Raw genomic sequence first — 17179 nt, forward strand, 5'->3', positions numbered from 1 at the left:
ACAATAATGCTAATGCACACAGATATCTACCTACATAAGCACCGCCATTATTCGTAACTCATTAAAACCAAGCTGTAAGTCAGATGATCATAGCCATGAGCTGGTTCCACGAGACGAATACACAGACTTCCAGACTACTGCATCTCAGTATGTGTAATCCATTATGAAAACTGTTATAAATAGCCCATTGCACCTCATACTGGAAGAAAAAATTATATTCATTACTTCACACTGAGGTTGGGTTTAACACAAAATTTAGTGTCCAGTGCTTCCACCAAAATTTTTCATCACTCACCAGATGATATTAATGACAACCACACAGCAAAATTAAATTTGAAAACAAACTGAAAAAGTGTATCCTTGACAGCTTCTTTTATTGCGTAGAAGAGTTTCTATTTTTTCAATATGTAAAACGTAGGAAAGGAAGAATTTGTTCATGGTCATCATGTAGCCATATTTAGAAAAATATATAATATGAACGTAAAATTAACTCCACATCATTACGATTAATAGTACAAATGAACGTAGGAACTTGAAACTATTTGGCTGTGACTGAAACGCATCATAAGTAATAAGACACATTGTGGTCGAGACAAATTTTGTAAGGAATGACATTATCAACCTTGAAGCAGCAAGGTGGATACAAATAGGTGAACAGTGTAATGCACGGATGCCCTGTGAAACTCATTGACGAACTGATAACATAAAGTGTGGTGAAAATGTAGTCTCTTTGAGACAAAGTTAGTGTATGTGGTGACGATTTGCTTGATAAGTGACTATGTAAAGCCGATGTCCAAGTCTGCAAGGAATACAGCTTGCATAACGTGTTAAACGGTAGGTTGAGTGGTAGTTTTAATTGTCACCTATCAAAATTAAGCTGCAATCTCGAAACTTAGCCATGCCGTTAGTCTATCTCCGCATATATCTTCTGTTGCCTGGCGCGTTTTCCAGACGATGGAAGACGTGGGGGACATCGTTGTAGTAGAAGTGGCTTTGGCCGTTCTGGAACATTGCAGAAAACCTCTTAGTGATTCTAGAAACGCCTGCCACATAATGGTCTCTTCTTCCCAGGCAAGACGAACAGACCATTGGTTTTCACGACAAGAGAATATGGGGCGTGAGGTAAAATTTGATAGCCCAAAGAAGCAGTGTGAGCCCTGTGATGAATGTTCTGGAGCCATATCGTATAGCAAAAAAATCCATTGGACAGCTTCCTGCCACGCACTGTCGTGATAGCCATAACCAGTGCAAGAGATTTCGGTAGTATGTGCTTTTCCCGTGTTCAGAATGTTGTACAAGAGGATGGAAACTGATCCGTGACTAATTTCCACTCATCGCCCATCTCATGATTTGCGAGCTGCTCAAGCACCAGTGCTTCCACGTCTGTGATTCCCTCACGTTGCTTCAGGCGAAAGCCGGGATGGTTCCTTTTTGAAGGGCACGGCCGGCTCCTTTCCCCAACTTGTCCTAATCCGACTGGACCGATGACCTCGCTGGTTGGTCCCCTCATCCCCAATCAAACAGCCTCCACGTCTCTTCCAGTTCTCAGTTCTTCACAGAGAGATGGTATGCCACGTCGTTCTGTCGCTCAGATTTGTTTGAACACAGTGTAGTCCACTGTTCCTGTAGACTTCTTGCCGCACGATACTCCATTGCTCTGTTTTGTTTTTCCTCCACTAGTGGCGTGCAGCGGTTCTGTGACGAGGAAGATTCACTGCGCACGAATGCTACACTGCGGGAAAAAAAGAAACAAATGGCTAGGTGCGAGTAGGACTCGCGCAGTGAGTGTTAAATACAAACTTAACTATCTACAGGGTGTTACAAAAAGGTACGGCCAAACTTTCAGGAAACATTCCTCACACACAAATAAAGAAAACATGTTATGTGGACATGTATCCGGAAACGCTTAATTTTCATGTTAGAGCTCATTTCAGTTTCGTCAGTATGTACTGTACATCCTCAATTCATCGCCAGTTGGCCCAATTGAAGGAAGGTAATGTTGACTTCGGTGCTTGTGTTGACATTCGAGTCATTGCTCTACAGTACTAGCATCATGCACATCAATAGGTAGCATCAACAAGTTAGTGTTCATCACGAACTTGGTTTTGCAGTCAGTGCAATGTTTACAAATGCGGAATTGGCAGATGGCCATTTGATGTATGGATTAGCACGGGGCAATAGCCGTGGCGCGGTGCGTTTGTATCGAGACAGATTTCCACAACGAAGGTGTCCCGACAGGAAGACGTTCGAAGCAATTGATCGGCGTCTTAGGGAGCACGGAACATTCCAGCCTATGACTCGCGACTGGGGAAGACCTATAACGACGAGGACACCTGCAATGGACGAGGCAATTCTTCATGCGGTCGACGAGAACCCTAATGTCAGCCTCAGAGAAGTTGCTGCTGCACAAGGTAACATTGACCACGTCACTGTATGGAGAGTGCTACGGGAGAACCAGTTCTTCCCGTACCATGTAGAGCGTGTGCAGGCACTATCAGCAGCTCATTGGCCTCCATGGGTAGACTTCTGCGAATGTTTCATCCTACAATGTGTCAATCCTCATTTCAGTGCAAATGTTCTCTTTACGGAAGAAGCTTCATTCCAACGTGATCAAATTGTAAATTTTGACAATCAACATGTGTGGGCTGACGAGAAGCCGCAATCACGTCATCAACACAGATTTTCTGTGAACGTTTGGGTAGGTATTGTTGGTAATGTCTTGATTGGGCCCCATGTTCTTCCAACTACGCTCAATGGAACATGTTATCATGATTTCATAGGGGATACTCTACCTGTGCTGCTAGAACATGTGCCTTTACAAGTACGACACAACATGTGGTTCATGCACGATGGAGCTCCTGCACATTTCAGTCAAAGTGTTCGTACGCTTCTCAACAACAGATTCGGTGACCGATGGATTGGTAGAGGCGGACCAATTCCATGGCCTCCACGCTCTCCTGACCTCAACCCTCTTGACTTTCATTGAGGGGGGCATTTGAAAGCTCTTGTCTACTCAACCCCGGTACCAAATGTAACGAATCTTCGTGCTCGTATTGTGGACGGCTGTGATACAATACGCCATTCTCCAGGACTGCATCAGCGCATCAGGGATTGCATGCGACGAAGGGTGGATGCATGTATCCTCGCTAACGGAGGACATTTTGAACATTCCCTGTAACAAAGTGTTTGAAGTCACGCTGGTACGTTCACTTACTGTGTGTTTCCATTTGATGATTAATGTGATTTGAAGAGACGTAATAAAATGAGTTCTAACACGGAAATTAAGCGTTTCCTGACACATGTCCACATAACATATCTTCTTTCTTTGTGTGTGAGGAATGTTTCCTGAAAGTTTGGTCGTACCTTTTTGTAAAACCCTGTATATAGGCTGATTATCCAAATCGCGACTCGAAGATACTGCTCATTTTTGCCTGTTATATATATTGTTACCGGCAAGGTGCGTGCAAAGGGATTCGAACACGTTCGAGAATGTTTTAATTTCAAGTCTGAAGTCGGGTAACAATTGACAAAAGAAATTTTTTCCGTGTGGCAGAATTACGAAGTAACAATTACGGAATTTGTCGTTTACTAGCACTGTGAAACCTTTCTTCTTGTCAACTTTCATGATTCTACGCCAACCGTAAGTACCATGTAGATTCTCATGAGTGAGTTTTCGAGTATCAAAATACGTGACAAAAATTACCGTCTTTTAAATGAAGTGAGCTAGAAGCTTCAAATTTTTACAGCTCGAAAGGAGCAGAGTCCTAAATATATGACGTTAATTTGTACTTGATACTTCTATTCGTTTTTGAAAAAAAAAGTTCTTGTCAGTCGGACTGGCAAACAGACAGACAAAAGTCTGTGTTAATATCAGTACATGTCTGTACTGCTTACTTTTACTTGTTATGGAATTGAGGAGGAGGGTATCGGTAGGAGTGGAGTTTGGCTAGGGGCTGTGCCAATGTATACTCTTATCCAGGAGTTGTGCACAATTTTCTAAATGATTTAACACCTGACACAATAAAAAAAATATTCAGGAAAATGATCTGCCCGCCCAACAATGAATCTACTGTACATGTATTATCTAATATAAATACATCGCTGTACTGAGATAAAGTTAACAAAAGATATACTCAATATAGCGTACAACAATACACACCAGTAACGAAGGGAGCACAAATGCTCAGACTATGACCAACACCTTTAACAGTGACAACTCAGAATACATATACAGTCTACAGTGAGACAGTAACAAAACATGCGTCGATGGTGAAGGCACATAGAAAGGCGACTTGAATCACTGAAGGTCTATCGCTAAAGTGCAGTTCTTCAGGCTTTCATTTAGCGTATCTAAAAAAAAACATTCACATTTGAAGCAAATTACGAACTACTACCCTTCCCTCAAATACAGTCTTTTGCTCATTCCGTCACAACCAGGAAGTCTTTTGGGTCCCGAGGGTAAAACCTCAGATGACATTCTTGAATTACGTCGCGAACAGCCTGTTTTTCAACGCCACTGTCACAACTTAACAGGAAATAGTTTTCTTCCAGTTCTACAGAGAGTCAGCACACCTTCTAGTGCTGGTTATAATTCAGTCAGAAATCTACCAGAGAATACGTGGTAATTCAAAGCCGGGTGGTTTGGTGGATATGTACGGCATCTTTAGTTGTTACTCGGAGAAACTTTCATAATCACTATCAGATTCTAGCACCCTTTAATCTTCATTCTCGGGTTTCTTCAGCCGATGCCACAGTGTTGTGTTGTGGTCTTCAGTCCAGAGACTGGTTTGATGAAGCTCTCCATGCTACTCTATCCTGTGCAAGGTTCTTCATTTCCCAGTACCTACTGCAACCTACATCTTTCTGAATCTGTTTAGTTTATTCATCTCTTGGTCTCCCTCTACAATTTTTACCCTCCACGCTGCCCTCCAATACTAAATTGGTGATGCCTTGATGCCTCAGAATATGCCTACCAACCGATCCCTTCTTTTAGTTAAGTTGTGCCACAAATTACTCTTCTCCCCAATTCTATTCAATACCTCCTCATTAGTCATGTGATCTACCCATGTAATGTTTTGCATTATTCTGTAGCTACACTCCATACAAATACATTCAGAAACGACTTCCTCACACTTAAATCTGTACTCTATGTTAACAAATTTCCCTTCTTCAGAAATGCTTTCCTTGTCATTGATAGTCTACATTTTGTATCGTCTCTACTTCGACCGTCATCAGTTATTTTGCTTCCCATACTCATTACGCATACTCATACTCAATACTCATTTACTACTTTAAGCGTATCATTTCCTAATCTAATTCCCGCAGCAGCACCCGATTTAATTCGACTACATTCCATTACTCTCGTTTTGCTTTTGTTGATTTTCGTCTTATATCCCCCTTTCAAGATACTGTCCATTCTGTTCAGCTGCTCTTCGAGGTCCTTTACTGTCTCTGACAGATTTACAATGTCATCGGCGAATCTCAAAGCTTTTATTTCTTCTCCGTGGATTTTAATTCCTATTCCAAATTTTTCTTTTCTATTCAATACCTCCTCATTAGTCATGTGATCTACCCATGTAATTTTTTGCATTATTCTGTAGCTACACGCCATACAAATACATTCAGAAACGACTTCCTCACACTTAAATCTGTACTCTATGTTAACAAATTTCCCTTCTTCAGAAATGCTTTCCTTGTCATTGATAGTCTACATTTTGTATCGTCTCTACTTCGACCATCATCAGTTATTTTGCTTCCCAAATAGCAATACTCATTTACTACTTTAAGCGTATCATTTCCTAATCTAATTCCCGCAGCAGCACCCGATTTAATTCGACTGCATTCCATTACTCTCGTTTTGCTTTTGTTGATTTTCATCTTATATCCCCCTTTCAAGATACTGTCCATTCTGTTCAGCTGCTCTTCGAGGTCCTTTACTGTCTCTGACAGATTTACAATGTCATCGGCGAATCTCAAAGTTTTTATTTCTTCTCCGTGGATTTTAATTCCTATTCCAAATTTTTCTTTTGTTTCCTTTACTGCTTGCTCAATATAGAAATTGAATAACATCGGGGAAAGGCTAAAACCTTGTCTCACTCCCTTCCCAATCACTGCATCCCTTTCATTTCCCTCAGTTCTGACAACTGCCATCTGGTTTCTGTACAAATTGCTAACAGCCTTTCGCTCCCTGTATTTTACCCCTGCCACCTTCAGAATTTGAAAGAGAGTATTCCAGTCAACATTGTCGAAAGGTTTCTCTAAGTCTACAAATGCTAGAAATGTAGGTTTGCCTTTCCTTAATCTATTTTATAAGATAAGCCGTAGGGTCAGTATTGCCTCAGGTGTTCCAACATTTCTACGGAATCCAAACTGATGTTCCCCGAGGTCGGCTTCTACCAGTTTTTCCATCCGTCTGTAAAGAATTCTTGTTGCTATTTTGCAGCAGTGCCTTATTGAACTTATAGTTCGGTAATTTTATCATCTGTCAACACCTGCTTTCTCTGGGATTGGAATTATTATATTCTTCTTTAAGTCTGTAACCATGTAATTTTAAGAAACGTGCACCATTTAACAGAAGTGTTAGATGTATTACCTAACTTAAATTTCACCCAGAAATGGTAGTATCTCACCTTGTTATCTAATACTGTCACAGTGTAATAATACACTAACCGTATTGTTAGCGTAGCTTATGTGAACCATTATGAAGAGAGCTACTGAGATGTAGTAGTTGTTAAAATACGTGTAATCAACATAATGTCTAGTGCTGGCAATATAATATTAATTCGTGGAACATTAAACCTTCTAAATCATCCTGCCTTGCTCACTCCATGTTAATCATGTAATTTTAGGTATAAAAAATCAAACGTAACTGCAGTTGACGGTACTGGTACTGCATAGGGATGTTATGGTGGCTGAAGAGGTGCAGAAACCGTGTTTCGTGCTGCAGGTGGGTGGCATGATCAGCAACACGGGACACAGCGTCATCTTCACGGTGGAGAACACGACGCGGCACCACGTCAACGTGTCCGGCGGCCCGCTCTCCTACAAGTACCAGTTCCACGAGATACACGTGCACTACGGCCAGCACGACGACTCGGGCTCCGAGCATAACATCAACGGCTACGCCTTCCCCGCCGAGGTGAGTCGCCGGCGCCCGGCGCCACTTATGTCCCCCGTTCCTCCACGCAGAAACCAACCAGACTCCAGTCGCCGAACAAATACTGTGCGAGAGCGTACTGTTGTTAACAGTGCAGTCTTTGAATGTGTATGTGTCATTTGGTAACAATTACTAAATACAGTCTCTATTGAGAATTGAGGGTAAATGGCGTCTACTGACGTTTTCACACATTCGTAGCCCTTGGAAACAACTCGGAACTCATGACTAACTCTTGATTGGCAGCTGACTTTCATTAATAAACAGAGCTCATTGAGGGTGTTGTGAGTCTTACACGTTTCACGGTGCAAGTTTACTGCTTGATTATTGTTTTAGATTGTGTCTAATGGCACATTGATATATTGATAAATATTTGTGTTTTCATTGTTTTACTGAACTTCATAACGAGATAATGTAGTTTCTACACATTTTGTGATCAAGGAAAGTTGTCAGGACCAGGTGTGAATCGTGCTTGGGTAGCTCAGATGGTAGAGCACTTGCCCGCGAAAGGCAAAGGTCTCGAGTTCTGGTCTCGGTGCAGTACAACACTTTTAATCTGCCAGCAAGTTTCATATCAGCGCACACACCGCTGCAGGGCGAAAATCTCATTCTGTACACTTCACCATATTTCGAAAAATGGTGCTTCATCATCTTCACGCTGAAATAAAGAGTAGTCGAAAGAGATCACTGGTATTCACACTGACTTAATGTTTTACTGTGACACTTAAGTTCAAATAGGATACATTTTGTGTGATGTCCTTAGGTTAGTTAGGTTTAAGCAGTTCTAAGTTCTAGGGGACTGATGACCTGAGAAGTTAAGTCCCATAGCGCTCAGAGCCATTTGAATCATTTGATACATTTTGCTGGAGAATGAATAATTTAATCCTTTGCACATTCTAAACGTCTCTACTAGGATTTATACACATTCGACCGTGTTCCACGATAACGTACATCTGTAAGCTGACCGCTGCCTTTCGGAGCATGTGGTTCAGCGTAGGGCGACCAAAAGGCTTTAAATGGCTCTGAGCACTATGAGACTTAACATCTATGGTCATCAGTCCCCTAGAACTTAGAACTACTTAAACCTAACTAACCTAAGGACAGCACACAACACCCAGTCAGTACGACGACCGCTTCTCCCTATGTCTGCCGCTTTTAATTGCTACAGTCTCTTTAGCCTATGAGATACAATTAAAAAAGTAAATTCTGAGCCTCTTATCTGTGCCCTGTAGAAAATCCAACAATTTTGGAAGGACTCCAAAATGCGACAACTGGATTGTTAAACGAGCACCACAAACATCACTGCATCATCTACAAGCGTTTGCTACAATCTCCACAAAATCTCCGATATTAAAATTCGACTCGAGCGAAACGGAATTTCTTATCACCTAAATAACCCTTGACTGGTCGTCTTCTTTCGTTAAACGTCACGTCCAGCAAGATAGTTGCTCTACACTTTGTTAGGCTGCCTCTTCCTCAATGGTCCGAGTACGCTCGGTAAACAGCAACAGCCGCCTTGAAGAAAAAAGCATTAAGACACTTCCCACGTCCACCTACGGGAACACAGCTCTGGACACTTTGGAAAATTTCCGCTACCGTCTTCCCAAATACGCACCGCAACACCACATGCATCTCCGAACACTCAAAACGTATCTCCTGCCCACAACAGCGGTGTTGGCCGGCTCCAAGATTCTGATGGCTCCAAACTTCTCCACGAAAGTTTACTTAACACACAAGCCTTTGGTCGAATCAATCTTTGCTGCAATATGTAGGTAATTCTATTGCCCGTTTCCCGTTAACACTATTGCAGTTAAGTGCTGCCGACACTATCAACAGATTATTCCCAAGGGGTATTAGGAAACACTAGGGACCCCGTGAAAATCAATCACCTTTTAAAACAGCTGAGTTGCAGCAGGGAAAACCAGGCTTATATCTCCATGCTAGAGAATGGACCAGAATATATGTCTGCAGAAATTTAGTCATGTAGGGGCACGATTACAAAAGTTACATTTTTGATAAAACTTGTTAGCTGAGCACGACACAAAATTTGACACGAAATATACAAATCGTGTAGTATCCTCCGAGGGTAGGTTACCACTATACGGTAAACATAGTGCATATCATTAGTATACCGCAACTATGTCTTTTCGCATTATTAACTTGCTGAGTACCCGCGTTTCCCTGGTACGTTTTTATTACTCTCTTATATTAGCCCATCCCATTCTTCCCTCTCATTCCCTGTCCATCTCCTCCAACTCCTCACTGTTTGTACATCTCCTCCTGCACCTCTTTATTTCCGTCTCCTCATTTCCCCTCTCTCTATCCATTTATTCCACTCCTTCTGTCCACTGCTCCATCCCTCTCCGTCAATTTCCTCCTTCCCCTCTAATTCCATCATCTCGTCTTCACATCTCCTCCACGTATCTTCAAGTCTCCCTCAATCTATCCATCTCTTTCTCCCTTCAACCAATTAATTTCCCCCTCTTTCCTTTCTCTGTCCACCTCCTCTTCTCCCCACATTCTCTGTCCCTCTTCTCCTCTTCTCTTGCTGTTCATTTCCTCCTCCCCTCTCTCTGTTCATCTTCTCCTCATCCCTCTAACAGCCTATCTCTTTCACCCCCTGCCTCATCCCGTATCATCCCCTTCCTTTGTCCTCCCTCTGTCCATTTCCCTGTCCAACTCTCGCTATCCATCTCCTCCTCAAGTTCGGCATGTGCTCTAGTTCCCCTTCCCCCTCCTCAATGTCTGTACATCTCCTCACTCCCACTCCCTCGTCACATCATTATGCTTACCCCAAGAAGAGCCTGTCGATTCTTATCCCCAAAGTATTTCTTTCCAGATCATAATTAATGTGCATGTATCAAATTTGGTTGAAATCACTCCTGGGGTTTATATAAAGCTTTTTACCCGTGGATTTTCCAGCGATATGCTCATTTCAAATATATTTCCCATATACACTGAAGAGCCGAAGAAACTCATACACCTGCCTAATATCTTGTAGGGACCGCGCGAGATTGCACATGTGCCGCAACGCGACGTGGCATGGACTCGACTAATGTCTGAAGTAGTGCTGGAGGGAAGTGACACCACGAATTCTGCAGGACTGTCCATATATCCGTAAGAGTACGAGATGGTGGAGATCTCTTCTGAAGTACATATTGCAAGGCATCCCAGACATGCTCAATAATGCTCATGTCTGGAGAATTTGGTGGCCAGCGCAAATGTTTAAACTCAGAAGAGTGTTTGTGGAGCCACTCTGTAGCAGTTCTGGCTGTGTGGGGTGCCGCATTGACCTGCTAAAATTGCTCAAGTCCGTTGGAATGCACAATGGACATGAACGGATGCAGGTGATCAGACAGGATGCTTACGTGTGTGTCACTTGTCAGAATCGTATCTAGACTTAGCAGGGGTCCCATATCACTCCAGCTGCACATGCCCCTTACCATTACAGAGCCTCCACCATTTTGAACAGTCCCGTGCTGACATGCAGGGCCAATGGATACATGAGGTTGTCTCCATACCCGTATCATCCAACGGCTCAATAGAATTTGAAGCAGACTCAGTCGACCATACTATACGTTTCCAGTCATCAACAGTCCAGTGTCGGTGTTAACCGGCCGAGGCGAGGCGTGAAGCACCGAAAAAGCATAGCGATGCTGTTTCGTTAAATGGTTCGCGTGCTGACACTTCTTGGCGACCCAGGAATGAAATCTACAGCAATATTCGGAAGGGCTGCACCTCTGTCGCGTTGAACGATTCTCTTCAGTCTTCATTGTTTCTATTCTTGCAGGATCTTTCTCCGGCCGCAGCGATGTCGGAGATCTGATGTTTTGCGAGATTCCTGATATTCATGGTACGCTCGTGAAATGATGGTACGGGAAAATCTCCCCTTCATCGCTACCTAGGATATACCATGCTTCATCGCTCGTGCACCGACTATAACATGTTTCCGGTGATCAACAGTCCAGTGTCGGTACTGACGGGCACAGGAGAGGCGTAAAGCTTTGTGTCGTGCACTCATCAAGGGTACACGAGTCTTCGGCTTCGAAAGCCCAATCGGTAATGTTTCACTGAATGGTTCGTACGCTGACACTTGCTTATGACCCAGAATTGAAACTGCCCCATTACACCTGTTAACATATCTCTGTATTTGAATACTCGTGCCTATACCAGTTCCTTTAGCGCTTAGTGTATATTCGTTAAAACCAATATAAGACTTCGTTGACAAAGTTAGACCAAATTTCAAACTATACACTAACTTCGTTAAAATTAAGTAACACTTCTCCATCTTACCTGTGTATCAGGGCTAGATGGCCAGACACACAAGGGATATATGGCCAGCTGGAAAAAAGCTTTAAGAAACCAATGGTGAATCGTATTAAAAGTGTATCCAATAATTTTAGTGTGTTTTATGGAACTGTTTGTAATAGTCAAGTTTTCTGGAGGAAGTAATACGGAATCACACAAGTCGTCCTCATTGGCGAAAACGAAACAAGAACATGGACCCATGTTGAATCACAACCAATTTTTATATTTCGCTATAGAGTTTTCCTTGGAATGTCGAACACTATAGTACCTAATCTGACTGAGCTACTCTTTTTTGTTTTTACTTTGTTAATAGTAATTGGGAGGCCTTATTTCTCCATCTGACTTCAGCAGAATCAATCTTAGGAATGTATTGAGTTGTCTTCTGTAAAAATAAAGGAATTCCCGTCAAGACTAAAAGAAAACGAAACTTTATGGTGTGGATAACTATTCAAAACGGGTATGGCCGTCTCTCCCAGTCGACAGGGGAGATAGTTACAGCACGTCATCAAACTTGGTGGACTGGAATACAAGGGGAAACCACTTGGTAGTTATCAACAAGACCTGTATTTCCTAGAAATGTAAGTTTCCCTAATTACTCAGAGTCTAACTTACGGAAGCTGGAAATAATTGGTATGCTATATAATATTACGGTGTATTAAAATCTAAAATCAAGGATAACCTTGACTTTTTCTTGAAATAAAGAGTAAAGCGGTGCATCAACGTGTCGGTTGCGACGAAGACTATCAACTGACGGCAGCGCTGTAAAACGTGAAGTTGAAGAACCACAGCAGTTACCCATCTCGCCTATATGGAAATCGATCCCTGTTTTACCCTACCTTAGCACGTGTGGTATCAACACTAAACACTCACAACACTAATGCACTCTGATGGCCCCTCTACCTGTCACAGAGGAGTGTAACCATATTCAGCCATTTGCATTCCCGACGATGGTGTGTAGGTATGCCACGTTGCATTGCGATCCTGCTATGGTTCCAGGGTGCTTCACTTTTTTTTATCAGGCAGTGCATGTTTTGAATATTGGTAATCTTGTGTTTGTGATTCAAGAGTTACCAACTTTATACTATTGCATATTTAACTGCATTTCTCAGATCCAGTAGTCGGTGAGGAGCACGTTGAGTGCACCTCTCGTGGCTTCTTCAGTTGACGATTTAGTACATAACATATTCAAGTGCATATAATTGTGCATAGATGTTAGTTTCCTTTGCACGATGAACATAAAGTAAGCGTGCTGTTGCCATAATGGGCTGTGGTTTTCTGTTTCTGGAGGTCTGGCAACAGTGATTGGTAGAGCATCGCACGAGCACGTTAGAACCATAACACACGTTCAGCTGCGAGAAATATGTCGCTAAGGAATACGGCAAAGTGCGAGCTACGTGTTGTGATCCGTGTTCTAATCACCGAAGGAACAACACTTACCGAATTTTTTTCGCGAAGTGATGTAAGGAGTTTAGTGGCGGCAGTTGAAAGTGGATGAAACTTTTGGCGATTTTTCCACAACTCTCCAGAACTCTCTTAAACCAGACATTCACAGAAACGCTGGGATACCGAAAACCGTGCACAAGATGCGTCCCAAAACATCTGACAAGACAGCGCAAGAAAAATCGGGTCAATGTCGCCCATGAGTTTCTTGAGCAACTTGAATTGCAAGGTGAGGATTTTATGGGCTGTGTTGTAACTGGAGACGACACGTGTGTGGCTCACTACACACCTGAGACAAAAAGGTGGTTGTCACAGTGGCGTTACACCGATTCCGCATCTGCATCTGCCAAAAAATTCGAAAACACAATTTTGTGCAAAAAAAGAAGAAAAAGAAGAAAAGACATGACCTCACTGTCTGCAACCGAAAAGGCATCATTTTAGTTGAATTTGAACCTCAGGTGGAGACCATCATTGCACAGCAATATTGGGTCCCTAAAAAGACTCATAAGGAGCATTGAAAACAATAGTATTGGAGTGCTAATAGGAGGAGGCACACACCAAGGCCTCCTGGTCTCATTGTGATGTTTTCAATAGCCTCCTGTACTGCCCTGATTTGGCGGCTTCAGATTATCATCTTTTCTTCCCCTGGAAGTGGTCAGTGCGGCGGAATGCTGTGCTAAGGGGGCCGGGTTCGATTCCCGGGTGGGTCGGAGATTTTCTCCGCTCAGAGACTGGGTGTTGTGTCGTCATCATCTCATTCCCATCGAGGCGCAAGTCACCGAAATGGCGTCAACTCAAACGACTTTCACCAGGCGACAGGTCTACCCGACGGGAGGCCCTAGCCACACGACATTCCATTTCATCTCTTGAAAGGCAGACGTGAGTGTAATTAAGTGTAGAAAGTGGTTCTGAAGTGGGAAATGAACTGGCGGGAGATTTCTTCGAGAAGGGCCACAGCTCACCACACGAACTCAACGGGATGGCGTTTGTGTGGAAAAATAGTAAGTGTACCAAGAATATCTTGCAATGTTTTTATCAAAAACATCTTTTCAAACAAAAAAAAGCATACATCTTAATTTAGGTTCTGTGTAACTTTCTATAGCCCATTCGCTTTCGTTTGAAACAGTCGTCTGACGATAACTTACTAAAACATCTAGACTAGTAATGATAGCATTAGAGTAACCTGTGGATGAAATGTATGACAAAACATTTCACAAAATGATCCTGTTTCTCCTGGATTATATGTGTAGTCTACGTAACTACAACATTATTCGCAACAATGAGAGAGTATTACAATAGTTTAGCAATTCTACAGCATATGGCTACTTCAAGTTCGTCCTATGGCAGTTTCCTGCATCTACAAGTAGCAGGTAGATGCGCATTTTACACAGGTTGCTGGATTGATGATGAAATTAGAGAAGAAAGGCACATGAAGTACTATAGGCGTACTTGCATCCCAGGCACCCGACTTGGATGGATCGGGAATTGAGACAGACGATACTGGTAACAGCTTTATTGCCCCACATACACGCTTACTATGGGATGGCTCGGAGAGTACACATGGAAATGCATTCGGATGGAGTACAGCCATTGCGCGCGATTGGTCGTAACGATGCACCTAACGTTTAATGAAATAATGTACTACACGACGCACTTTTACGAGTAGCGAGAGTGTGTGACGGCGGCAGGCACACGTCCGCAGCCGCCTGCCACCGCATTTCGGCTCTGCAGGAGGCTCGCTAATATTTCAAAGGGCGCGCGACATTAAGCATCCGCCGTTCGGAGCGCTAGTGAGCCATTAATCCGGAGGCTGGCGGTGCCGCGCCGCTGCCTTGCGCCCCCTACCGCCGCGCCGACTAACTACGCCGTACATTAGGTACTACATTAAGTGTAAATGACGCCTCGGACCGCCGTGTTTGTGCGAATGTACTGCTACACTGTTTGCCTCTCCGTGCGACGCGCTAACAGTATTTCGCTGAGTAGCGTCGCGTCCCGTTATAAAGCCTGGTACTGGACCTGGCGAGTACGTCGTAACAGTTGCAGAAGTCACCCTAGCAGAGTTTCAGTATCAAAATGTTGGCAGGACGCGACCAAATGCTAACCGTAACCATGTGCTTTACTACTACTTACTTGTATTATTTGGCAATAAATGCTATTTAAAAAGGGCTTCTGAAGCATATGACATTTCCAGACTTTAGTCGCCTGGCGCATTTACGCCTACATCTACATGAGGTCTCTATTGGTTCAAATGGCTCTTATCACTAAGGGACTTAACTTCTGAGGTCATCAGTCCCCTAGAGCTTAGAACTACTTAAACCTAACTAACATAAGGACATCAGACACATCCATGACCGAGGCAGGATTCGAACCTGCGACAGTAGCGGTCGCGCGGTTCCAGACTGTAGCGCCTATAACCGCTCGGTCACTCCGGCAGGCAGTTCTCTATTATTTACACTTTTTTGGCAGAGGCTTCGTAGAGCAACTTGAAGCCTATTTTTCAAGCGTTCCACACTCAAATAGTATGTGGAAAAAATAAACACCTACATCTTCCCATGCGAGCTATGATTTCTCATATTTTATCACGATGTTCAGTTATTCCCAAGTTTTTGTGGTGCTTATGTATTCAGATGAATCGGCAGCGTTTAAATTTGTGTGATTTCTCATGTAACCGAAAGCTGATGGAGTTTTTTAGCAGTCATATGATGATATCACGATTTTTCACCATTCAGAGGAACTGCCATTTTTCGCTCCTTGCGGGTACATTATCTCAATCATTTTGCAATTTGTTTTGATCTTCTAAAGATTTCACTGTACGGTAAAAGACAACATCTTTATTTTCTGCTAAGGTTGCTTCTTAAGCCGTTTATATAAATTAAGAACAGGAATGGACTATAACACTTCCCCGGAGAAACCCAGATACAGTTTTTGTTGCATTGGATGGCTTAAAACTTCTATCTGTCTAACAGTAAATTACGAATGCAACTGAGTAACTGAGAAGGTGCTCCATAGACCCGCAATGCGATTACAAGCCATTTGTGAGGGACCGTTCGAAAGCCTTCTATAAGTCTAGAAATGAGGAATCAACTTGAGATTCCCTGACGACACCACTCATTACTTCGTATGACGAATGCGTAATGAAAGTTAAAATAACATACCGAATTGCAGCTGGATAACCTCATTTAAACATAACTGATATTTCAGCAGCTGAACTCCCAGTGATATCTATACCCAAATTAAACGAAATATCGCTGTGCTTCGCATGTCCTGTTCGGTGGGATACTCCAATCACGGGTGCTAATAACCTCGGCAATGAGCGCCTTAAACCGCAGACACACACACGCCAAACGTGAAACCAAAAGGAAGATGTATGCAGAAAGGCAAAACACTTGGTAATAAAACCAGCTGCACTACACAAACTATGGATGACCAACGTCAGACATTATCGATGATGAAATATTAGCCAATAGTAGGTAATAACTTAACTCCACCGTTATTTCAAAGGGAGGCAGCAGAATTCGAAACAGAATTTAAGAATAGCCCTCCTCCTCTTCTTTAAGATAACTTGCTAGTTACACCTCGACAGCTTCCTTAATAACAACAGTCGAAAAACTGGAAGTGCTTTACTCAATCTCTATGTTTCTACATTTCATTGGATGACAGGTACAAAGGCTGTGTTCTGAAATTGCAGATTTTCCCTGCTACTGTAAGCGTGTGCGATCTTATGCTCCATATAACAGAGCTTCACTGTTCTGATGATTTGGTCACAACTGCGAGGGTATGACAGTCACAAGCCTCCTTGATAGCAAACTTAGCCTTTACAGAGACTGTAAGTGCCCTATTCCCAAATGGCGGTCGAAAACCCAATTAACATTGTGTTTCCCAAGAATATGACCAACTCTCTTGGAAATACTACCAGTGTAAAACAAAGCAGCTGTAGACTTAAGCATCACCTCATTAACCTCAACACACTCAATCGACATTTGATCGATAGCGCAACGGTCCTACGATCTGTCCCAAACTATATTCAGTTTGGCGTGTGGTATCAGAGGTTGAGCTAAATTAGCTGATCAGCTGACAAACTTTCAGTGACTGAGGTGATATGGGTCCTATCAACGAAGGTTTCAAGTACCATTTCATGCTTCTCTGGCATGTGAGAACTATCATCTCAACACAAAAAAAAACGAACAAAGGCGTTTGGCTTCTTGCAAGTGGCTTCCTATAACAGGCATGTTCCAACGTACCATTATCCTCCTTCCTGACCAACATATCAAAGAAGAG

The 17179-nt window shown here is 42.8% G+C and overlaps 1 protein-coding gene across 1 annotated transcript in view; it reads left to right on the forward strand.

Moving 5' to 3' along the window:
• LOC126355132 (carbonic anhydrase-related protein 10) overlaps nt 1-17179 on the forward strand; it is a 2094013-nt gene that overhangs the window by 1524392 nt on the left and 552442 nt on the right. The window contains exon 5 of the mRNA XM_050005316.1: nt 6947-7138. Within this exon, the coding sequence (XP_049861273.1) occupies nt 6947-7138 (192 nt within the window). The remainder of the gene's footprint in view (nt 1-6946; nt 7139-17179) is intronic.

Source organism: Schistocerca gregaria, chromosome 3 (assembly GCF_023897955.1).
Source record: "Schistocerca gregaria isolate iqSchGreg1 chromosome 3, iqSchGreg1.2, whole genome shotgun sequence".
Taxonomy (NCBI): domain Eukaryota; kingdom Metazoa; phylum Arthropoda; class Insecta; order Orthoptera; family Acrididae; genus Schistocerca; species Schistocerca gregaria.